We start from the raw sequence: 16573 nt of genomic DNA, 5'->3' as shown, positions 1-16573 counted from the left end.
GCAGAACATAAGAATTGCCACTGCTGGGTCAGACCAGTGGTCCATCATGCCCAGCAGTCCGCTCACGCGGCGGCCCTCTGGTCTAAGACCAGCACCTTAACTGAGACTAGCCCTACCAGCGCACGTTCTTGTACAGCAGAAACTTGTCTAACTTTGTCTTGAATCCTTGGAGGGTGTTTTCCCCTGAAACAGCCTCTGGAAGAGCGTTCCAGCTTTCTTCCACTCTCTGGGTGATCTTTCTGCAGTTACTGATCTTGCCCAGTGGTCAGCTATGAATAGGCAGGCCTACTCATTTTGGGCTCAGTTCCACCCAAAATTGGCAGCCTGGCTATGCTACTGATCAGGACTGGCTCAACCTATGGACCAGGTGAGGTCAGGGCACTGGTTATCACGATAGAGTGCCGAGTTCCTAGTCCAGTCTACCTGTTCAGACTTCTAGAGGGATAGATGTCAGACTGGGATTTTGGCACTCTTTATCATCATCCTTAAGTTAGTACCTAACATGAACTAGCAGGAGGGGGAAACTTGAGAGAGAGGGGGAGATACCAGATCACAGGTGGAGAGGGGAGGGAAGGAGATTGTGGGAATGGAGGGGTGCCAATGCAAAAGTTGGCTGAGGGTACCATAGTCCCTTAAACCAGCCCTGCTACTTATCTTGCCTACTCCTAAATTTGGGCCTACACCACAGTCACCCAGAGAAAGCAAAGGCATGAGATGTGCTGGAAAATATAGAATTACAGACAGCCACCAGGAAAATCTGGCAGAAAGACAGAGAAATAAACTAATTTGTTTTAGGTGCCACCAGGCTGATCAAACTTCTCAGTGCAGGGGGCCTGAAGTGTAAAGGGAGCCCCCCCTTGCAGGTGTTTCTGAGATTAACTTCATGAGATGGTCTCCCCCTACTTTGGAGGCTCTTTCAAAATTGTTTGAAGTGTGCTGGGAATCTATATATATAAAATCGGAGGTATGTATGTGTGTATGTGCCGCGATCACGCAAAAACAGCTTGACCGATTTGAACGAAACTTGGTATGCAGATCCCTCACTTCCTGGGATGATATGTTCTGGGGGTCTCGCGGCTCACCTGCACACGTGGGCGGAGCTACAAACAGAAAATCAGATTTCACCCATTCATGTCAATGGAAAAAATGTAAAAAGCTGCCATTCTCACAGTAATTCAAAAACGGCTTGACCGATTTGAACGAAACTTGGTATGCAGATCCTTCACTACCTGGGGTGATATGTTCTGGGGGTCTTGCGGCCCACCTGCACACGTGGGCGGAGCTACAAACAGAAAATCAGATTTCACCCATTCATGTCAATGGAAAAAATGTAAAATGCTGCCATTCTCACAGTAATTCAAAAACGGCTTGACCGATTTGAACGAAACTTGGTATGCAGATCCTTCACTACCTGGGGTGATATGTTCTGGGGGTCTTGCGGCCCACCTGCACACGTGGGCGGAGCTACAAACAGAAAATCAGATTTCACCCATTCATGTCAATGGAAAAAATGTAAAATGCTGCCATTCTCACAGTAATTCAAAAACGGCTTGACCGATTTGAACGAAACTTGGTATGCAGATCCTTCACTACCTGGGGTGATATGTTCTGGGGGTCTTGCGGCCCACCTGCACACGTGGGCGGAGCTACAAACAGAAAATCAGATTTCACCCATTCATGTCAATGGAAAAAAATGTAAAAAGCTGCCATTCTCACAGTAATTCAAAAACGGCTTGACCGATTTGAACGAAACTTGGTATGCAGATCCCTCACTACCTGGGGTGATATGTTCTGGGGATCTCGCGGCCCACAACTCTATGTTGCTTGCTCAAGGCTGGGTTCACCCAAGAATTTATATGTTCTTGCTCCAGGAGGTGAAACTAAAAATGTTGTTTATAATCACGTTTTGTGTTAGTTGTATTGTATTCATTTTGTCAAATATTTCACATTATAATTATAATTGTACTTTTTATTAAGCTGTAAAAAAATAATTTCATTCACCACTATAAAGTATCTTTATTTGAATCCATTTACAGTGTTATTGCTATAATTAAATACCCGTGCAACGTCGGGGCATCAGCTAGTAGTGATATAAATTCCACACCATGCGCCCCCAGTGTGTTGCCTGTATATATTACACTCAGCTCTAGATGAAACTGGTACAATAAAAGTATCAACAGGAGCACTAGAAAAATATTTGAAATATATAAACCAGGGTTTTAATTTTTTTTTTTTTTACAGTGTGGTTCATTCTTTACTCCAAGACAAGCCTACCTGGAGACTTCGCCTGAATGAGACCCAGAAGTTTACAAGCCCATATTTTCTAGTATCGTATGTTAAAATATAGGTTACAGGTTCACGCTACATCGATTTAGTAAACAAAATGGATCACAGCTATATAGCTCTCTAAAGAAATAAGAAAAAAAAGAGATTTCTACTGCATTCTGATTGCTATTTTTATTTTTTTGCAAACAACTGGGAGCGCACTACATCTAGCGGTGCAAGAATCATGAGGCTAGCTTTTTTGTTTGTTTCTTTTAACCTCAAGTACAGATGAATCAGCTCACTGCAAGCAAAATGCCACCGATAAGAGAGGACTGAGCCCCCGTCCCCCTCCCGATCTGAGCTCATTTCCTGCGGGGGAGGGGCACTCACTATTTCAAAGGACCCAGCCGTAGAGTTGCTTCTTTCTATTGCACAGCTTTTAAGCAGTGCGGTGGTAGAAGAGAATCAGCAAGAGAACGGCATGGCCAGCTACAAAAAACCAGAGGAGAAGACCCTGCAGGCCTTAAGGGATGTGGCCAACCGCCTCAGGATCCACTCTATCCGGGCGACATGTGCCTCTAACTCTGGGTGAGCACCGGAATCGGAAGGGAGCAGGAGGTGCGAGCGGTCTCTCGCAGCAGGACTCGGACATGTGCTGCCGGTGCCGATTCTCAGGCTCAGTCCTTTCCCTCCCCCCCCCCCCGGGCTTTAGCGCGCGGCCGCGTGTAGCTGGAACTCCCGAGAGCAGATCTTTCCCGCCCTCTCGCGCTCGCAGCGTCGCATTTCTTTGCAAATGTGAGCTGAAGCGACTTTACTGTACTTTCTGATTTAATTCCTAATTAGCAGATCATGACTCCTCTCCTGTGCATTGACCAAAATCGTGCTTAAAACGTTAGACGTGTTTTTAAGCAGGTATAATTCTGTTTTCAGTGGTACCAAAGAAGTCTTTCCTTTAGCAGAGGTTAGGGGGTAGGCGAGGCTTAAATAGTGTTCGCATTTATCTTATTGTCTAGTGAGGAGGTGGGAGGGGGGTGGTTTTATTTTTTAATTTCAGAGAAAGTGAGCAAAGTGAGGCTGTATATAAAGTGTAGGCTATGGTTAAACTCCCCCCCTCTATAAGTATTAAAAGCCTCTTTACTGGGGTACCAGTTAATATCTTACAATGGGAGTAATGCTTTAATTTCTTATATGCTTGTCCACCTCACGTGGATACACGATCACTGCCCCCTGACGGGCCACATTGATGGATTTGGGACAGAGGATCCTCACGTTTATTTTTTTTTTTCTGAGAGGGGGGCTTACATTCCTATTGGGGCGGAGGGGAGCTTTCTAAAGATAACCTTACAGGAAATTCTTTGCCCATTTGTAGCCTTATACCCCTTTTTAGTTAGAAGCAGATGGATCAGTTAACCCACTCTTGCCTAAATTTTGTTGAGGCATGCTGGTTACCCGAGATCCGTTTGGGTAGTATGTGCTCTAACTTGGTACAAAAGACCCCTTTCCTGATTCATTTCTAGGCTTTCATGGCTTAAACTTTCCTTCTGGTTAGGGACTATTTTAGATTCGTCCTCTCTTTCTGTTAAAGAAAATAATGTTGACACACTTTGGATTAAATGCATAAGTTTTACATTTATTTTTATAACCGTATACCACGATAAGGAACATTGCAAAGAAATTTCTACAAAACCCATTGTAATGCACAACACTGGAAAAATGCAGCATAAGGGTAGACGTTGTCGAGCATGGTATACAAATAGAAACGGTATTCATTCTAAAAGATGAACAATTAAGACAATAAATGTGGAACGAATAATAAATGAAAAAAAAATGTGATTGCCTAAATATTATGTATTTTGGTAAGAGACAGTGGGTGACCAAACTTTATCAATCTGGGATTAAATGCATTTTTGATAAGGCTTCTAAAGCAGAAGCTACTTCTTACTCCTGTCATAAGGCAGTGTAGAATTCTAGGGCGGGGTGAAAGAGCTGAAAAAACTCGTTGTGGAAGAGACTGGCTTTCTAATAAGGGACACAAATCCTGAATGGGTACTGTATTAAGGGAGGGGTTTGTATTTTAAATGCATCCCGCTAGCATTGGGTTGGTTTTTTTTCACCAGTTAAACAGAGCTGGAAGCAATTCTTTTGCTTGGATTTTGGATGAGAGTTTGAATGGCTTAAATGCCTTCTATTAGTCTCAAGTACTGGACATGATTGCCAAGGGTGGTGTGGTGGGGGCTTCTTTTGAACTACCAGCTTTGTTACAGGATCCAGTATCATGAGCCTTCATTTACAACATCCTTAACCACCCAAGGTTTATATTTTACCCATGTAAGCTATGAGGGAATGTAACTTTTTGGTTTATCAGTGCAACAAAAAAACCAGGAGCCCATGCAGTTGGATTCCTTCCAAAATCCAAATGCAACCACTAGGTGTCACCCTTAAGCTATAGCCATGACTGCCTGGAGGGGGGAGCAGGGAAGAGACTGTTTGAACTGTCTTTGTATTATCCCAGGACAAGCAGGCAGCATATTCTCTACATGTGGGTGACGTCATCCACAGAGCCCCGACGCGGACAGCTTTTCAAGCAAACTTGATTGAAGATTTCAAGTTTGCTGGTGCTGCACCACGCATGTGTGTGCCTTCCTGCTCCACTAGAGGGCGCATCCCTTCCTCATGGTCTTCAGTTCTTAGTTTTCCGCGGAGCCAGAAAGCCCTATCGTTTTTCTCTGTGTTAAAGTGCCTTTCTAGCACCGCGACTTCTTTGTTTTTTCTCGGAGTCGCTGTGCGCCTTTTTACCTTCGGGTTTAAAAAAAAAAAGTTTTTGACTTCCGTGATTTTGGACTGGCATCCGGGGGCTCCCGGTTTGCCGTGGCCGCCTGGCCTTGACTCGGCCGTTTTTTCCCCTCTATGTCCCGGCCTCTTACCGGGTTTAAAAAGTGCACCCAGTGCTGTCGGCTGTTGTCAATCACCGACCCGCATCGGTGGTGTATCTTGTGCCTGGGGGGCTGACCATCCGACCGACACTTGCCCCAGGTGTGCTACTTTTCAGAATCGTGCCCTGTGGCAGCGTCGGGCACGCATGGCTGAACTTTTTGCTGGAGAGCCGGTGGCTCCAGTCTCGGCCCCGGCCTCAACGTCAGCTTTGAAGACCTCGGCCTCGGCAAAGACCTCGGCCTCGGCTAAGACCTCGACCTCGAAGGGCTCGACCCAGACTTCGAAGACCTAGGCTATGGGTAAGTCCCCTCTTCCTTCTTCAGGGTTAGTGCTGGCGAGGAAGCCGGCTTCGGCGTCTCCGGCCGTCCATGGTGGGAGTGCGCTCCTCCCGGTCTTGTCCAAGCCTTCCAAGCGTGCTTCTGCCTCAAGGGAATACTCATCCTTGAGGTCGCCCTCGGTGGAATGCACTGCTGCACCTGATAGACCATCAATGGTCTCGGTGCCGGTGTTCTAGGATATGCTGCGGGCCTTGATATCCTTGGAGCTCTCCTCGGTTTTGGCCCGTTTGACTCCGGCCTCGACCTCGCAGCCGGTAGACCTGCCTGAGCGTCCTGTCGAGGCCCCGCGGGGCAAGGTGCGTCGGTCTCGGCGTCTTTCTTCCTCCAACTCTTCGCCTCGGGACGTACCTCGACCCCGTCTCTGGGTCGCGGGACTGAGGCTCTTCGGGTCTCGGAGTTGTCCTTGTCCAACCCCCGATTGTTTAAGTCGCCGGCCTGGTCCGGGGCTCTGCCCCGGGGGGCATTGAGCGTTGAGAGGCTCCCCCTCTGTGTCCCGAGGTGTGTCGCCTCGGTAGCAGCCCTCGGTGCCTCGAACCCCGGGGTCCTCGCCTCGGGCGTCCTTGAGGCGCAGGCGGTCCTCAACCCCGCCGCATTCCTGTAGTGGAGCGTCCTGGGGTTCCAGCCATGGTGACACTGATAGGCCGCCACACTACTCTCGGGAGGCCTCGCCCTCCTTTTCGGCGGCGATGCGGTCTCGCTCGACCACCCCTCTTGAGGATCGGTCGGAGGGTCGCCCTTCTTCCTTCACATGGTTTGTCCAGGACATGGGGAGAGCGCTCAATCTTGACCTCCAATCCGACTCCAAGTATACCAAGGAGTTCCTGGAGGAGATGGACCTCCCTTGTCCTCCTCGGGAGTCTTTGCGGCTCCCTTTGAATCCGGCCCTGCGCCAGGCTTTCTTCCGAAATTTCGAGATCCCTTATGCGGTCCCCGCCATTCGGTCCATAATGGAGTCTAGATACCGGACTGTCCCATGCCTGGGGTTTGAGAAGGCGCAGCTTTCGCACCAGTCTTTGCTGGTCGAGTCTTCCCTGAAGAAGTCTCACCCCTCTAGGGTCTCCGCGGCTGTCCCGCCGGGAAGGGAGGACCATGGATAAGTTCGGTAGACGCCTCTACCAAAATTCCATGATGGCCAACCGGGTCTTCTCGTTCACCTTCTCGTTCACCTCGTATCTGAAGGTACTTGTCAAATCTTTGCCGGCTTTCAGGGTGATTTGCCGGCCTCTCGCCGTGCGGAGTTTGGGCTGCTGGTGGACTCTCTTTTGCAGCTTCGTCTGCATTTGTTCCATGCCGTTTACGATGCCTTAGAGCTTTCCTCTCGGGTCTCCTCCTTTGCGGTCGCCATGCGCCGTTTGGTGTGGCTTCGCATTGTTGATATGGACCCCAACCTTCAGGACCGCTTAGCGAATCTCCCCTGTGTGGGGAACGAGCTCTTTGATGACTCGATTGAGGCGGCCACTAAGCGCCTCTCGGAGCACGAGCGGTCCTTTGCTTCCTTGGTGCGCCCTAAGTCGAAGTCCACTCCTTCAAAGGCGTATCGGCTGCTGCCCCAGCAGTACCTGCAGAAGTCTACACCTGCCTTCTCTCGTCGCCAGCGGCAGCAACGGGCTCCCCCTAAGCCTCAGACCCCTGCTGTGTCTAAGCCCTTGCCATCTTTTTGAGTGGATGGGGATGGGCCCCCTCCGCTTCGGCACTCGCCCCTCTTCCTATCGAGGGCCGTCTACGGGCGTTCTATCTGGCCTGGACCCGCATCACTTCGGACGCGTGAGTCCTCTCCGTTGTCAGAGAGGGGTATTCGCTGAACTTCCGGAAGTTGCCTCTGGACAATCCTCCCGGAGGGTCTCTTTCGAATCGAGCGCAGCTTCCCTTGCTCCTTCTGGAGGCTCGGGCTCTTCTTCATCTTCGGGCTGTGAAGGAGGTTCCCCCCTCTCAGCGGGGGCAGGGGTTTTACTCCCAGTACTTCCTGGTCCCTAAGAAGACCGGGGACCTCCGTCCTATCCTGGACCTCTGGAAGCTGAACAAGTTCCTGGTTCAGGAAAAGTTCCGGATGCTCTCGCTTCCTGTTTTGTATCTGTTTGCTGAACGAGGGTGACTGGATGTGTTCCTTCGATCTGAAGGAGGCCTATACTCGCGTGCCAGTTTATCCGGCCTGTCGCTGGTTCCTCCACTTTCAGGTCGGGGACCTGCATCTGCAGTACAGGGTCCTCCCGTTCGGGCTTGCTTCCTTCCCGCGAGTCTTTATGAAGTGCCTCGTGGTGGTGGCGGCGGTTCTGCGGTCAAGGGGCCTTCAGGTTTTTCCGTACCTCGACGATTGGTTGATCAAGGCCTCGACTAAGGAAGGGGTTATTGCAGCGACCCGTCAGACTATTACCTTCCTTCAACATCTGGGGTTCGAGGTGAACTTTCCCCAAGTCTCAGTTGTGCCCCTCTCAGTCCCTTCAGTTTTATTGGGGCCATGCTGGACACGGTTCGCCTCCAGTCATTCCTGCCTCCCCCTCGGCAGGCCACTCTTGTGCGGCTGAGCCAGCAGGTTTCCCTGCGGACTTCGGTCTCAGCCAAGCAGATGATGGTACTCTTGGGGCACATGGCCTCCACTGTGCATGTCACACCGTTCGCGAGGCTGCGTCTAAGGGTCCCTCAGTGGACTCTGGCCTCTCAGTGGTGGCAGGATCGGGATCCCGTTTCTCATCGCATTGCGGTGACTCCCTCCTTGAAACGCTCGCTCCGTTGGTGGACCAGCTCTTCCAATCTTTCCAGAGGTTTGCTCTTTTTCGCTCCTCCGCATCACAAGGTCCTCACGACGGACTCTTCAGCGTATACTTGGGGGGCGCATCTCAACGGGCTGCATACGCAGGGCCTTTGGTCGAGTGCGGACCGCCGTTGTCACATCAATGCCCTGGTGGCCTTCCGGCATCTGCTTCAGGATCGGGTGGTCCTCGTACGCACGGACAACCAAGTGGTGATGTATTATGTAAACAAACGGGGGGGTACGGGTTCCCTGTCTCTTTGAAAGGAAGCTCTTCGCCTTTGGAATTGGGCGTTCCGCCACAACATCTTTCTTCGGGCGGTGTATATCCAGGGCGAACACAACTGTCTGGTGGACAAGTTGAGCCGCCTTCTGCAGCCGCATGAATGGTCGCTCCATTCCCAGGCTCTGCGACAGGTGTTTCTTTGGTGGGGGACTCCGCAGATAGATCTCTTCGCCTCGCCCCTCAATCGCAAGTTGCTTCTGTTCTGCTCCCAGTGTTCTCCTCGGAGCGTCTCGAGGCCGATGCATTCCTTTTGGATTGGACGGGCAGGTTCCTGTATGCGTTTCCTCCCTTCCCGCTAATTCTGAGGACTCTTGTCCATCTGAAGACTGCCCGCGCCACCATTATTCTGATCGCTCCTCGGTGGCCTCGGCAGCCGTGGTTTTCCCTGCTTCAACTCGGTGTCAGGGATCCTCTACTTCTGCCGGTGTTTCCTTCTCTGCTGTCTCAGTCGGGGTTCGCTGCTGCATCCCAATCTGCAGTCGCTACATCTGACGGCTTGGTTCCTTTCCACCTAACTCCTTCCCTTGAGTTGTCCCAGTCGGTGTGGAATGTTCTAGAAGCTTCTCGGAAGGCTTCTCCTAGGCAATGTTTTGCCCAGAAGTGGACTAGATTCGCCACGTGGTGTGCTTCGAATGAGGTGGAACCTTTGTCTGCTTCTTTATCTTCAGTTTTAGATTATTTGCTTAATTTGTCTCGGTCTGGCCTCAAAACCAATTCTGTTCGTGTACATCTTCGTGTGATTGACGCCTTCCATCGGCAGCTTGATGGGAAGTCGCTGTCTGTCCACCCCTTGGTGTCTTGTTTCATGAGGGGTCTCTTGAATGTCCACCTCCTCTCAAGCCTCCCCCTGTGGTTTGGGATCTGAATGTGGTCCTTGCTCAATTGATGAAACCACCGTTTGAGCCCATGGACAAAGGTCATCTGAAGTTCCTTACTTGGAAGGTGATTTTTCTGTTTACTCTCGCCTCTGCCCGCAGGGTTTGTGAGCTGCAGGCTTTGGTTGTGGACCCGTCTTTTACTGTTTTTCATCATGACAAGGTGGTCCTCCGCACTCATCCCAAGTTCTTTCCTAAGATGGTGTCAGATTTTCACCTTAACCAGTCTATTGTTCTCCGCTGTTTTTTCTGAAGCCGCACTCTCATCCTGGAGTGGTGGCACTTCATACTCTTGACTGTAAGAGGGTGTTGGCATTCTATCTCCAATGCACCCAGTCTCATCGGAAGGTTCCTCAATTGTTCTTGTCTTTTGATCCTAATCGGTTGGGACGTCCTGTTTCCAAGCGCACCTTGTCCAACTGGTTGGCTGCTTGTATTTCCTTTTGCTACGCTCAGGCTGGTCTCTCGCTGCATGGTCGAGTCACGGGACATAAAGTCCGAGCGATGGCGGCTTCTGTCGCTTTCCTCAGGTCCACGCCAATTGAGGAGATCTGCAAGGCTGCCACTTGGTCTTCGGTTCATACCTTCACCTCTCACTACTGTCTGGATACTTCACCCAGGAGCAACGGCCGCTTTGGCCAGTCGGTTTTGTGTAATCTGTTTTCCTGAATTGCCAACTTCCCTCTGTCCCTTTTTGGTTAGCTTGGAGGTCACCCACATGTAGAGAATATGCTGCCTGCTTGTCCTTGGATAAAGCTCAGTTACTTACCATAACAGGTGTTATCCAGGGACAGCAGGCAGATATTCTCGCAACCCTCCCACCTCCCCGGGGTTGGCTTCTTTGCTAGCTATCTGAACTGAAGACCACAAAGAGGGAATGCGCCCTCTAATGGAGCAGGAAGGCACACACATGCGTGGTGCAGCATCAGCAAACTTGAAATCTTCAATCAAGTTTGCTTGAAAAGCTGTCCACGTCGGGGCTCCGTGGATGACATCACCCACATGTAGAGAATATCTGCCTGATGTCCCTGGATAACACCTGTTACGGTAAGTAACTGTGCTTTTATCACTAGGGTCAAGATTCTCAAAACTGAAATCGGCCTTTAACATTCTTGCTAAACTGGTTCTAGCCGATTTAGCGTGCATATATTTTAGTGGCTGACTATTAAATCGCCTTAACCATGGTCTTTTCCGAGTTTTCTGGTTGTCTCTGCAAAATGTAATATGAGGTCATTAATATTAAAATCTCTATAATCGCGGAGTGATTCTCTAATCTCATTGTACATTTGAGGCCAAAATTTAGACAGGTTTGAGCTGATGTTGCCTTACTTTCTGATCAGTGCCCCCCCCGGCAAACTGAAATAATAATAATAAAAAAAATTGAAGATCGGCAGGAGAGATGCCCACTCTCTCCTCACACGTTGCACAATCACCCGACACTGTTAACTCATCCCCCAACCACCATGGCAGCGGGAGAGATGCCCACTACCTCCCTCTGCTGAATTCAAGCACCCCCACATACATGGCAGTAGGAGAGATGTCCACTTCCTCCTGCGGCCAAGCAATGCCCCATGACACTCTTACCCCTGGCAGCAAGAAAGATGCCCCCTCCCGCTGACAAGCCTCCCCCAGCAGCGGGAGAGATGCCTGCTCTCTCCCTCTTATTTACGATGGCTGGCCAGAGGGATGCCTATTCCCTTTGGCCAGTAAGTCCACCTCTTCAAAATGGCAGGCCTTCCCCTCCACAGTGCATCCTGGGATGGGCCGGGGAGGGTTCTAAGGCTTTGACCCATAGGAGGGGCCTTAAACAACCTGGGCCAATTGGAGCCATAGGCCCTTCCCTGGTACATCCCAGTATGCACTGGGGAGGGGAAGGCCCACCATTTTGAAGAGACAGGCCTGCTGGCTGGAGGGAGTAGGCATTCCTCCAGCCAGCCATCGTAAATAAGGTAAGGGGAGGGGGCATTGCTTAGCGGGAGGTAGTGGGCATCTCTTGGGTGGTGGTGTTTGACTTAAGTGGTAAGAGGGAGTAGGCAACTTCGCCAGCGATGGGCATATGCAAATTTAGCGAATCTATGCTACTCTCCGCCAACCTCATTTGCATGCGAGTTCTTTTTGAGAATGACTTGCCTCTTTGAAATTGCTACAATAATGGCTGCGACAATGGCCCATCGGATTTAACTATGATGTTTTAAGAATCTAGCCCTAGGTGACAAGTCAGAAAATTGAGGTGGGAATTGAACTTGGGTCCCTTCAATGAGTCAGCAGATTGGTCTGTGAATTCTGGTTGTATTGCATTTTCTTGTCCTTGGATGTGCTTAGAGGGAAGAAAGGGTTATTCTTTTATTGTAATAGTCTTCTGGAGGATCTGCTACCTGACTCTGGCTGAAACTTGTGCAAGTTGGTGACTTTGAGGAGCCCCCAGTTCATATGTACAATGCTTGACAGTTGGCCCATTTCTAGTTTGGATGCATTTTAATGTGTGTTGCTTTTTTTCCAGCCATCCCACATCGTGCTGTAGTGCTGCTGATATCCTGGCTGTGTTATTCTTCAACACCATGAAATACACAACAATTGATCCTGCCAGTCCCAACAATGACCGCTTTGTGCTGTCCAAGGTGAGGAGGGTGGGCCCAATATTGGTCTCCCACCTTTGGTGTAATTTTTATTTTGAATTTTTCATTTGTGCCAACATAGTTTTCAGGTTTCAAGTTTTTTTATTAGGATTTTATTTACCGCCTATCAAGGTTATCTATGCGGTTTTACAATCAGGTACTCAAGCATTTTTCCCTATCTGTCCCGATGGGCTCATAATCTGTCTTATCCCAGGACAAGCAGGCATGATATTCTCACATGTGGGTGACGTCATCTACGGAGCCCCAGCGCGGACAGCTTTTCAAGCAAACTTGATTGAAGTTTCAAGTTTGCTACACTGCACCACGCATGTGCATGCCTTCTTGCCCACTAGAGAGCGCATCCCCACCTCGTGGTCCTCAGTTCAGTCTTTTCCGCGGAGCCAGAAGCCCTGTGGAAATTGTGCTCTTCGTGTTTAGCCTTCTGACACCGCGGCTGAGGGGTTTTTTCTCGGTCGCTGTGCTTATTTTGGTTTTTTCTTTTATTGTGTATCGAGTTTCGTCAAAAAAAAAAAAAATCTTTTATTTTCTTCCGTCGGCTCCGGGGGCTCCCAGTAGCCGCGGCCGCGGGACCTCGTTTGTTCCCGGCCGGGTTTCGTGTCCATGTCCCGTCCCTTGACGGGTTTTAAAAAGTGCACCCGGTGCGATCGCCTCCTTTCAATTACCGATCCTCACCGGTGGTGCTTGCTTTGTCTGGGCCCTGAGCACCCGATGGATTCTTGTATTCGGTGCTCTACTTTTCAAAACAGGGCCCTCCGCCGCCGTCGCGCTCGGATGGCGGAGCTCTTTGCGGTGGACACCGGGGCGCGGAAGGCCTCGACGTCGGCCTCGGCTTCGGCCCCGGCCTTGACCTCGGCCTCGTCTCCCTCGACCTCGCCCCGACAGCCCGCTTCGTCTAAGCCGGTCTCTTCGACCCCGAAGTCGACGAAGGGTAAGTCCCCACTTCCTTCTTCTCTTCCAGCCTCGAAGAAGCCATCCTCTGGATCATCGACGGGGGCGGGTGGGTCGTCCTCGGCCCCGCCCCGAGCGTCGAAGTCGGGTGCCCCGCGGGAATACTCGAGACCGAGGTTGCCCTCGAGGGAGCACCCGCCGGCCCCGGATCTACCTGCCATGATGGCGGTACCGGCCTTTCAGGACTTGCTCCGTGCGCTTATTACCTCGGAGCTGTCCGGTGCCCTCGCGCACCTCCAGCCGCCTTCAGTGGCCCCGGCGTCGGTGACCTCGGTCTCGGTGCCCTCGACTTCGGCCCCCGGGACGGCTTCGGCCTCGACCCCGGCCTTGCCCTCGACTTCGGCTGACCAGCCTGAGCGGAGCGTGCGGCCTCGGGACAAGGGGCGGAGGGTTCGGAGGATCTCTTCCTCTTCGACCTCGTCGAGGTCCTCCCGGGGCTCCTTGCCCTCGGGTTGGCCTCGGGCGAAGCGTCGGTCGAGGAAGCCCAAATGTCAACGGGTTTCTCCTCGACGACGCGGTCGCTCCTCGCCGACCGGGGCCGAGACCCTTCGGGGCTCCGAGCTTCGCCTCGATAATCCGAGGCTTCTCCGTTCCTCTGAGGTTGAGTACTCGAGGGACTCTTCGCCGAGACGGAGGGGGCGTGCCTCGATCCCTCATACCCCGGGGACTTCCCGCAGGGGTTTCTCGGGGCGTGGCTGGTCCCCGACCCCGTCGAGGTCGCTTGGTGCGGCCTCTTGGGGTTCGGGTTCGGGCACTGGGAGGGAGCCTCGTTATTCCCGTGAGGCTTCCCCTTCCTTCTTGGCGACGAAGGCTTCTCGTTCTCCCTCGCCTCCTTCGAAGCCCTCTTCCTTTTCCAGATTTGTCCTTGATATGGGAAGAGCCTTGGACCTTGATCTGGCGTCAGGGTCTCAATATTCGAAGGAATTTTTGGAGGAGCAGGATTTGCCCTCTCCTCCCAGAGAGACCCCCCGGCTGCCTCTTAACAAGGTTCTACACCAGACCTTCCTGAGGAACTTGGACTCCCCTCTTACAGTCACAGCTGTTCCGTCTAAGATGGAGTCGAAGTACCGCACAGTCCCCTGCAAGGGCTTCGATAAAGCGCAGTTGTCTCACCAGTCATTGCTGGTGGAATCGGCGTTGAAGAAGTCCCAGCCTTCTCGGGTCTCGGCTGCGACCCCCCTCGGGCGGGAGGGGCGGACCCTGGACAAGTTTGGTCGTCGCCTCTATTCTAACTCCTTGATGGCCGCCAGGGTCCTTAATTACGCATTCACCTTCTCCTCCTATTTGAGGCAGATGGTCAAGGCGTTGCCCAGGTATTATGGAGTCATGCCTGATTCCCATAAGGAGGATTTTGGCGCCTTTATGGCCAATCTATCCCAGCTGCGCCTCTACCTCTTTCACGCAGTCTACGATGCCTTTGAGTTGGCCTCTCGCGTATCCGCCTTTGCGGTGGCGATGCGCCGTCTCGCGTGGCTTCGTGCGTTGGATATGGACCCGAACTTGCAGGAACGTCTGTCCAACCTTCCCTGTGTTGGCTCCGAGTTGTTCGATGAGTCCTTGGAGGTGGCGACCAAACGCTTGTCTGTCCTAAACCCCGGGCCCTGCCGCAGAAGCCGTTTAGACCTTCTCCGCGGCGGTACCTGCAGAAGTCGACGCCGGCCTTCTCCAGGCCTCCGCCCCGGCGTCCCCAGCAGCAGGGCAGAGCGTCCCAACCAAAGCCTCAGGCGCAGGGAGCGTCTAAACCCGCTCTGTCTTTTTGACGTGATGCGCGGTTGGGGGCGGGCCCCCTCCGCACTGTCAAAGGACCCCCTTCCTATCGGGGGCCGATTGCAGGCCTTTCTTCCAGCCTGGGCCGAGATCACGTCGGACGCTTGGGTGCTCCGGATCATCTCCGAGGGTTACTCGCTAAACTTCTTAGCAAGGCCGCCGGAACATCCGCCGGGGGCTTCTCTTGGCTGTCGAGACCAGCTTCCTCTTCTCCTGTCGGAAGCCAAGTCCTTGTTGAGCCTTCGGGCGGTGGAGCCGGTACCTCCGAACCAAAGAGGACGGGGGTTTTACTCCCGGTACTTTTTGGGGCCGAAGAAGACAGGGGACTTACGCCCCATTCTGGACCTCCGGAGGCTCAACAAGTTTCTTGTCCGGGAGAAGTTCCGTATGTTGTCCCTTCCAGCCCTGTACCCTCTGTTAGAATCGGGGGACTGGATGTGCTCCCTGGATCTGAAGGAGGCATATACGCATGTTCCGGTGCATTCCGCCTTCCGCAAGTTCTTACGGTTCCAGGTGGGGGATTTGCACCTCCAGTATCGCGTCCTCCCCTTCGGGCTGGCCTCGTCCCCTCGGGTCTTCACGAAGTGTATGGTGGTGGTTGCGGCTGCCCTGAGATCTCAGGGGCTACAGGTCTTCCCCTACCTGGACGATTGGCTGATCAAGGCTTCATCCAGGGAGGGGGTTACCTCAGCGACCCGACAGACTATCATCTTCCTTCAACGTCTGGGGTTCGAGGTAAATTTTCCCAAATCACAGCTGTGCCCGGCTCAATCCCTTCAGTTTATCGGGGCCGTGCTGGACACGGTTCACCTCCGTGCGTTCCTTCCCTCGTCGAGACTGGAGACTCTGCTTCGACTGGGCCGTCAGATTTCGCTGCTGCGCTCCGTCTCTGCACACAGGCTGATGATTCTACTCGGCCACATGGCCTCGACAGTTCATGTCACACCGTTTGCCCGATTGCATCTGAGACTCCCTCAGTGGACCTTGGCCTCACAATGGCGTCAGGATCGGGACCCGCTCTCCCGTCCTGTAACGGTGACTCCTTCCTTGAGACGATCGCTCCGTTGGTGGACCAACTCTTCCAATCTTTCCGGGGGTTTGCTCTTTCTCGTCCCTCCACATCGCAAGGTCCTGACCACGGACTCTTCGGAGTACGCGTGGGGGGCTCACCTCGACGGTCTGCGAACTCAAGCTCTATGGTTGGCGGAGGACCGTTTTTGTCACATCAATGTGTTGGAGCTTCGCGCCATTTTCCTGGCAGCTCGAGCGTTCTGTCATCTGCTGCGAAATCAGGTAGTCCTGGTACGGACGGACAACCAAGTGGCAATGTATTATGTAAACAAACAAGGGGGAACGGGCTCTTGGTCCCTGTGCCGGGAAGCCTTGCGCCTTTGGGAATGGGCGACCTCCCAGAACATCTTCCTGTGGGCGGTCTACATTCAGGGAGAAAATAATTGTCTCGCAGACAAACTCAGTCGTCTTCTCCAGCCGCACGAATGGTCGCTAAACTCCCGAGTCCTACGCGAGGTCTTCGACCGCTGGGGGACTCCTCAGGTGGATCTCTTTGCTTCCCCCGAGACTCGCAAACTGCCCCTCTATTGTTCCCGGATTTACTCCCAGGACCGTCTCGAGGCGGATGCCTTCCTTCTCGACTGGGGAGAGAGATTCCTTTATGCGTTTCCTCCTTTTCCTCTGATCTTGAGGACGTTGGTTCACCTCAAGTCATCCAGAGCCACTATGATTCTCATCGCGCCACGTTGGCCTCGTCAGCACTGGTT

At 52.4% G+C, this 16573-nt stretch overlaps 1 protein-coding gene across 1 annotated transcript in view; it reads left to right on the top strand.

Moving 5' to 3' along the window:
• The first annotated feature begins 2617 nt into the window (after positions 1–2617).
• The window catches only part of TKTL1 (transketolase like 1), an 83400-nt gene continuing 69444 nt past the window's right edge, over positions 2618–16573 (top strand). Inside the window, exons 1-2 of the mRNA XM_033922312.1 lie at positions 2618–2853; positions 11945–12062. Of these exons, the coding sequence (XP_033778203.1) occupies positions 2747–2853; positions 11945–12062 (225 nt within the window). The 5' untranslated portion in view covers positions 2618–2746. The remainder of the gene's footprint in view (positions 2854–11944; positions 12063–16573) is intronic.

Source organism: Geotrypetes seraphini, chromosome 1, assembly GCF_902459505.1.
Source record: "Geotrypetes seraphini chromosome 1, aGeoSer1.1, whole genome shotgun sequence".
NCBI lineage: Eukaryota > Metazoa > Chordata > Amphibia > Gymnophiona > Dermophiidae > Geotrypetes > Geotrypetes seraphini.
Note: the sequence above shows the minus strand (reverse complement) of the source record. Positions and strands in the feature narration are given on the sequence as shown.